General features: G+C 60.4%; 1 protein-coding gene across 1 annotated transcript; it reads left to right on the top strand.

Moving 5' to 3' along the window:
- Positions 1-207: 207 nt before the first annotated feature.
- LOC104847034 (serine protease 38) lies at positions 208-5,440 on the top strand. The gene is made up of 5 exons (XM_010600760.1): positions 208-316; positions 861-1,026; positions 2,258-2,415; positions 4,500-4,642; positions 5,207-5,440. The coding sequence occupies exons 1-5, from the start codon at positions 208-210 to the stop codon at positions 5,438-5,440; spliced, it is 810 nt and encodes a 269-aa protein (XP_010599062.1).
- The last annotated feature ends 1,043 nt before the right edge of the window (positions 5,441-6,483 follow it).

Here is a 6,483-nt window from a genome sequence, read left to right as displayed (position 1 = left end):
TACACTAACTATAACCACTGGAAGAAAAAAAAAATACTCCAGAGACTCAATCTGGAAAACGTGCAGAGTCAGAGCCAGGCCCAGCATAGCCGTGGTCAGGCGCGAAAGGGGCACCAGGGGGCGCAGTGCAGGCCAGCAGGGCTCTGGCACAGGTAGGCACTGGGGGGCTGTGTTAGAGTGACAGCAGCTCTCCCGGCCCACCTCCCGATGGAGGGCAAGCACAGAATGGGTGTCCCTGGTGTGAGCCCATCAGGACCGCCGGGTTCCTGGCAGCGCATGGCTGGTACCCTGCTTCTGCTGCTGCTGTTGCCTGCAGGTGAGGCCTGGTTGTTCCCCCAAGTACGGCTTCTCCATCTGTCCCCCCACCACACCCATCCCCAGCTTAAGAGCCCCACAAAGTCAGGGCCGAAACCATCCAGCAGGCTCATCGGGTGTTAGTAAGCAGATTAGAGCCTCCCTCGCTGCCTCCTCCCCCTAGGCCTTCTCTCCCTCCACTTGAGAGCTTGAGTCCAAGAGAGGTGAGGCCTATAAGGCAGGTGCACCCAGCAATCTGAGAAAATGGGATAGGGAGAGGAAGCAGGGAGTCCCTGGGTGGCACAAACTTTAAGCCCTGGACTATTAACTGAAAGGCTGGTGGCTTAGCCCACCCAGAGGCACCTCAGAAGACAGGCCTTGTGATCTGCTTCCGAAAGGTCATAGGCTTGAAAACCCTATGGAGCAATTCTACTCTGATACACATGGGGTCGTCATGAATTGGAATCAACTGACAGCAACTAACGGTAAAGGAGACGGTCACAGGGGTGGCCCCGGAGTTCTAAAGGAAAGTTCATGAGCGCTCTATGTCTTCTCCCCGCCCACAGCCTGCAGCTGTGCCACAGAGACACAAGGCAAAATCTTGGGGGGCCAGGACGCACCCCCGGGCAGGTGGCCCTGGCAAGTCAGCCTGCAGTACAATGGCCACCACATCTGTGGTGGTACCATCCTCGACCAGCACTGGGTGCTCACCGCTGCCCACTGCTTCCCCAGGTGAGTCGCCAGGGCCAGGGCCAGTGGGTGCAGAGGGCAGGGTCACTGGTTAGCCAGCCTCGTTGCTTTCCCTGTGGGATACAGAGCACCATGTGGAGGAATGGGAAGGGGGTGATCAATACGGAGAAAAGAGTAAAGGAACATGAAAGCAGAGGCCACTACGTGACCTTTTAACCCCCAAAAAACTCCTTTTCCTCGAACGGTTTCAAAAGTGACTGAACATAGCACGGCTCACCATCAGCCAAAGCGTCCTAGTGGGGTGCTGGGGGTGTCGGGGCAGAGCTGGCGGTGTCAGGGCAGAGCTGGCGGTGTCAGGGCAGAGCTGGGGGTGTCAGGGCAGAGCTGGGGGTGCCAGCGCAGAGCTGGAGGAGCCAGGGCAGAGCTGTGCAGGGGATGTGGAATTTGTTCTCCCCTGCATACTGTGTAGCTCCGGGATCAGGACAAGTCCCTCGTCAGCTCACATCATTTTCTCGCCTCTGCAAAGCGTGTCTGGTGTTCCGAAGTGCAGGTGTGTGGTGAGGACATCGATGGGCTGCTGGTGGGGAGCTCCAGGACAGAGGGCATGCCCCACACCACATACCCCACCCCACATACCCCACCCCACGTTCCTCATCCCACACGCCCACCCACCTCACATAACCCTGCCCCACATATCCCACCCCACATGGCTACCCCATACGTCCCACCCCACATGCCCATCCCACTCCACATGCCCCACCCCACGTGCCCTAACCCACGTGCCCCACCCCACGTGCCCCACCCCACCTGCCCACCCTACATACCACACCCCACGTACCCCACCGCACATACCCACCCCATGTGCCCACCCCACATGCCCATCCACATGCCTAGCTCACATCCCCACCCAACATGGGTTGCCAAACCCGGCTGGGCCCTGGGTTGGAGCTGACTAGGCCCAGGTAAGTGAGACAGAAAGCTGAGGTCAGATCCTTCTCAGGGCTGGGAGTTGCTGGGGAGGCCTCGGCAGGGGCCAAGCCAGACCTTCTGGGGTCTCCAGGTCCCAAGGTGGGGTGAGTGGCAGGTCTCTCGAGGTCTCTCTGGCCCCTGGGCCACCAGTGGCACCTGATGGTGAAGTGAGACCACCCCACAGATCCATCAGAATCAATGATCTGAGGGTCCTCATGGGAATCACCAACTTCAAAAAGAGAAGCTGGAAAAGCCAGAAGACCAGGATAAAGCAGTTTCTCCCACACCCGACTTATAAGCACAGGCAGGTGCTCACTGACGGCGACATCGCTCTGCTGCAGCTGAGGACCCCAGTGCGGCTCTCTGCCTTTGTCCGCCCGGTCAGCGTCCCGCCCACCACCTTCCAGATGCAGCCGCAGGCGGAGTGCTGGGTCACTGGCTGGGGCCAGGTGCACTACAAAGGTGAGGTGAGGCAGGGAGGGGCTGGCGCCCCCCCAAGTCCAGCTGGAACTGCACATCGAGGTCTCTCAATCACTAGTCCAGGTTGGCAGTACTGAGATGGGCGGGGTGAGACTCGGAGACAAGGAAGAGTTGCAGCTCAAAGGCTGGCCATCTGCACCCTGCCTCTGCAGGACACTTGAGCCTGACCCAGGGAACTGGACTATCCTCCAGTCCTGGTGGGTTGGGGCAAAAAGCAAGCCTCAGGGAGGTGAGCACAGGGAGAAGGAGTGGGTTAGCCACGCTGCCTGGGAGACTGTGGTCAGGCTGGGTGAGGCTCCATCCTAGAGTGAGGCTAAGGAAGACCACGAGCCCCTGGATATTGCTCATCCCCAGGCCCCTGGAGTGAGGGAGAACAGACTCCGCCACCCCCTTGACCTAGGGCAGGGTGTTCCTAGAGCCCTGGGTCCCACGCCTGGGAAGGGTTTGTAAATATCAGTTCAATGCCCACCTCAGCCTTGCCAGATCTTCCGCTCTCCAGGCTGGGAGTGCTGCATCAGGGTGGCCAAGGCAGGGGCAAGGTCAGTGGAGAAGAGCTCAGTCCCCACCGCACACAACCAGACCCTGGGCATTGACTAGCACATGCCCAGTGATGTGTGGACCCTTGGCATTGACTAGCACACGCCCAGTGATGTGTGGACCCTGGGCATTGACTAGTACACGCCCAGTGATGTGTGGACCCTGGGCATTGACTAGCTCATGCCCCATGATGTGTGGACCTGGGCATTGACTAGCTCATGCCCCGTGATGTGTGGACCTGGGCATTGACTAGCTCATGCCCCGTGATGTGTGGACCCTGGGCATTGACTAGCACACGCCCAGTGATGTGCGGACCTGGCCATTGACTAGTACGCGCCCAGCGATGTGGGAACATGGGGCAGCTGCACGCAGGTAGTGACCGAGTGAGCGGGCTCTGTCATAGGGGGTGTGAAACTCCAGCTCACCTTCAGACACCTTGGGCAGAGGATGAGTGGAGCAGAAGGTGGAGCTGAGGAGCCCATTGAGCTGACTGATGGACGGAGGAGTGGGCCCTGAGCGAAGCCAAGCAGGGGCTGTGGGGAGGAAACAGGTGTGGCCTTCAGAGTGGATTGAAGGCATGATAAAGCAGAGGCGAAGGCAGTATAGAGGAGGTGTCCTAGAACATTCTTCAGCTCCTGGGGTTGAGGATCGGCTGTTGCGACCTGTAAAGCCTTCACGGCCCCTCCACACTGGCATTTCTGCATCTCCAAGCCTGGGGCAGAGAAGCGCAGCCTGGCCCTGCACCGCCCACTGTACAACCCTGTCTGTCCATCTCTGACCGGCCCACTTGCCTCCCCACCCTCCAGGACTTGCTCTCTGGGCTCCATCTCTACTCCACAGGTGACCCTGGTCTGATGGGGATGAACGGGCATGGCCCCAGCCTGAGGCTTCGTCGGGGGTGGCTGTGTGATGTAACGGGTGACAGTCAGAGCACATTGGGACAGACAGACTGGCAACCTCTCAGCCTGGCCCTGGGATAGCCCTGCTCGGCCTATGCACTCCTGGCGCCACAGCCTGTCCCCACAGGAGCAGTCCGAGGCTGGGCCCCCAGGACTGGAACATTAACCAGCCCTGCCCACCCAGGCCCCACTGGACCCAGAGCCTGCACAGGCACCCCCATCCCATGTCTGCCCACTGAGCGACACACGTGTGGGTTAATGTGTCTGTGTCACAGCCCTCAGCAGACGCTGCATTCTGCAGGGCCACAGCCTCGTTCTTTCTCCATGTTTCCAGCATTTCTCCTCCCCCTCATCTAAGGCGGACATGTCCATGGCCTAGAGGCCAGGATAAAGGGAGCCAAGCTCATCCTGCTCTGCCACTGCACTGGGCATGGCCTTGGGGAGGTGATTTGAGCTCTTTGTCCGTGGCTTTGTCTCCTCTGTAAAACGGTGCAGCACAGAGCTCCTGGAGACAGCTCCCACATGGGGCCGCCCATCCACTTCCACACACGCTCGACCACCATTGGGCCCCCTGGGGCGTGAGCAGTGGGGTCCAGGAGGGACCCCGCCTCCACAAGCCCCTCTCCACAGAGGCTCCAGTGATGACCCTCCAGGAGGCCCAGGTGTTCATCATCAACAACACCTACTGCGAGCTGTACCTGGGCCTCCCCCACCCCACCCACAACACAACACTGTGTGCAGCCAACCTCAGGGACAGAGCCATGGCCTGCATGGTGAGATCCCCCAGTCAGGCCCTGTCCTTTCTGCTGGGGGCCCCTCAGAGACACACCAGCCACCATTCCCCAAGAGCCCCCACTCTCCCTGTGGCTGAGCCCCATGTCTGGGACCCCACCATCAGCAGTTCCTTCCCGAATCAGTAGTCTTTCTTAACAAGCGTCCCTGGGGTCTGCCTGCCAGGAGACATGAAGCCACAGCCCCATCCTCCTGAGTGACCGGACTGCACAGAGACTTGGGGACGCCCCACCACCTACCCACATCTTCAGGAGGTGGGAGGGCAGCGGGGGAGGGGTCTCAGGGAGTAGGAGTCCTGTCCTTCAGGAGGTGAGAGGGCAGCAGGGGAGGGGTCTCAGGGAGTAGGAGTCCTGTCCTTCAGGAGGTGAGAGGGCAGCAGGGGAGGGGTCTCAGGGAGTAGGAGTCCTGTCCGTGTCAGCTGGGAAAGGAGCTGTCTCTCACCCAGATTAGTGGGAACTTTGGATGGCCAAGGCCTTCAGGTGGGAGGGATTCGTGGGTGTCACCTCACAGGTGAGGAGCCTCAGCACCCCTCCCTCTCCTCCCAGGGCGACTCCGGGGGCCCCCTGGTCTGTGAGGTGAATGGCACCTGGCTGCAGCTGGGGGTTGTGAGCCGTGGCAGGGTGTGCCTGCCCACCGTGGCCCCCAGCGTGTATACCCGCGTCTCCTACTATTCTGCTTGGATCGCCGAGAACATCAGGGTTACCCAGGCTGCTGGGGCCTGGCCCTCGCCCCTGACCTTGCTGCTGCCTCTGCTTCTGATACTCCTCACTACCCTGTGACGTCCGCTGGCCCTGCACCTCGCCTCACCCCTACACCCACACACTGCAGCTTGTCCCCTCCCCCGTCCCACTCCAAGACCCTCCCTCCTCCCCCACATCCTCGCCGCACCTCTGATTCCTACTGGGGGCTGCCTCCACCCTGCTTCTCAGGACGATGGGTGATGGGTGCCGGGCAGGGAGAGAGGACGCTGGGTAGAGGGACAGGCCTGGGGCTAGCTGAGAATTACACCCATAAAGCAGCAGGCCTTGTTCCTGACAGCCAAGCCTACAGTCCTGACCGCTTCCTATGTGCCTGGAAAGATGCTTGTCCTGGTTGTCCCTGCTCTGGGCAGCCCTGAAGGCAGGGACTGCCACTGACAAGGGCCACTGTCACCTACAGAAGGGTCAGAGCTAAGACCTCCAGAAAGAGGGGTAAGAAATGGGGTACAGTGTCAGCAGGAGCCCCAGTCAGCTCCCCTGGGGCCTCACCCCTCCATTCTCACACCCCTGGTAGGGGGGCTTCCATTCTTAGACTTCTCTCAGAGAACTTCTTAAGAGAGTCCCAGATTCAGTGCTAATGCTATTGGAAGGGGACCCACATCTGATCCATCAGCCGATGAGTCCGCAGTCCCAGCCAGCTACCTAACCCTGGTCCCCAAGGCCTCATAGCCTTGGGAAAATGGGTAGGACTGGGCAGGGTACTTGCTTGCACAGAACAGAAGCCCCCTCCTAGGGAGAAGCACACCCGGATGGTTGAAAGCCCCTCAGGGCAGGGCTGTGCACACAGCTGGGTCGCTTCAGGGGGAACACACAGCTATCCTGCTGCTTCCGGGGCACCCCTGGGTGTGGACTCAGACGGGAGAGTTGCCAGCAGGGACTTGGGGTCCAGGACGCCTGAGCAGCGGGTCAGGGGTAGATACCCAGTTCCCAATCATGGCAGCCCTGGTCGCTGCCCTGGCCACTTAGCAATCCTCCCTCCACCCTCCGCTGTAGGCGCCCAGCACCCACCACCTCAGAAGAAGGGAAAAATGAGACCTGGTGAGGAAGATCATGGGGAGGTGGGG

Source organism: Loxodonta africana, chromosome 2 (genome assembly GCF_030014295.1).
Source record: "Loxodonta africana isolate mLoxAfr1 chromosome 2, mLoxAfr1.hap2, whole genome shotgun sequence".
In the NCBI taxonomy this organism is placed as follows: Eukaryota; Metazoa; Chordata; class Mammalia; order Proboscidea; family Elephantidae; genus Loxodonta; species Loxodonta africana.
This window is presented reverse-complemented; position numbering and strand designations above follow the sequence as displayed.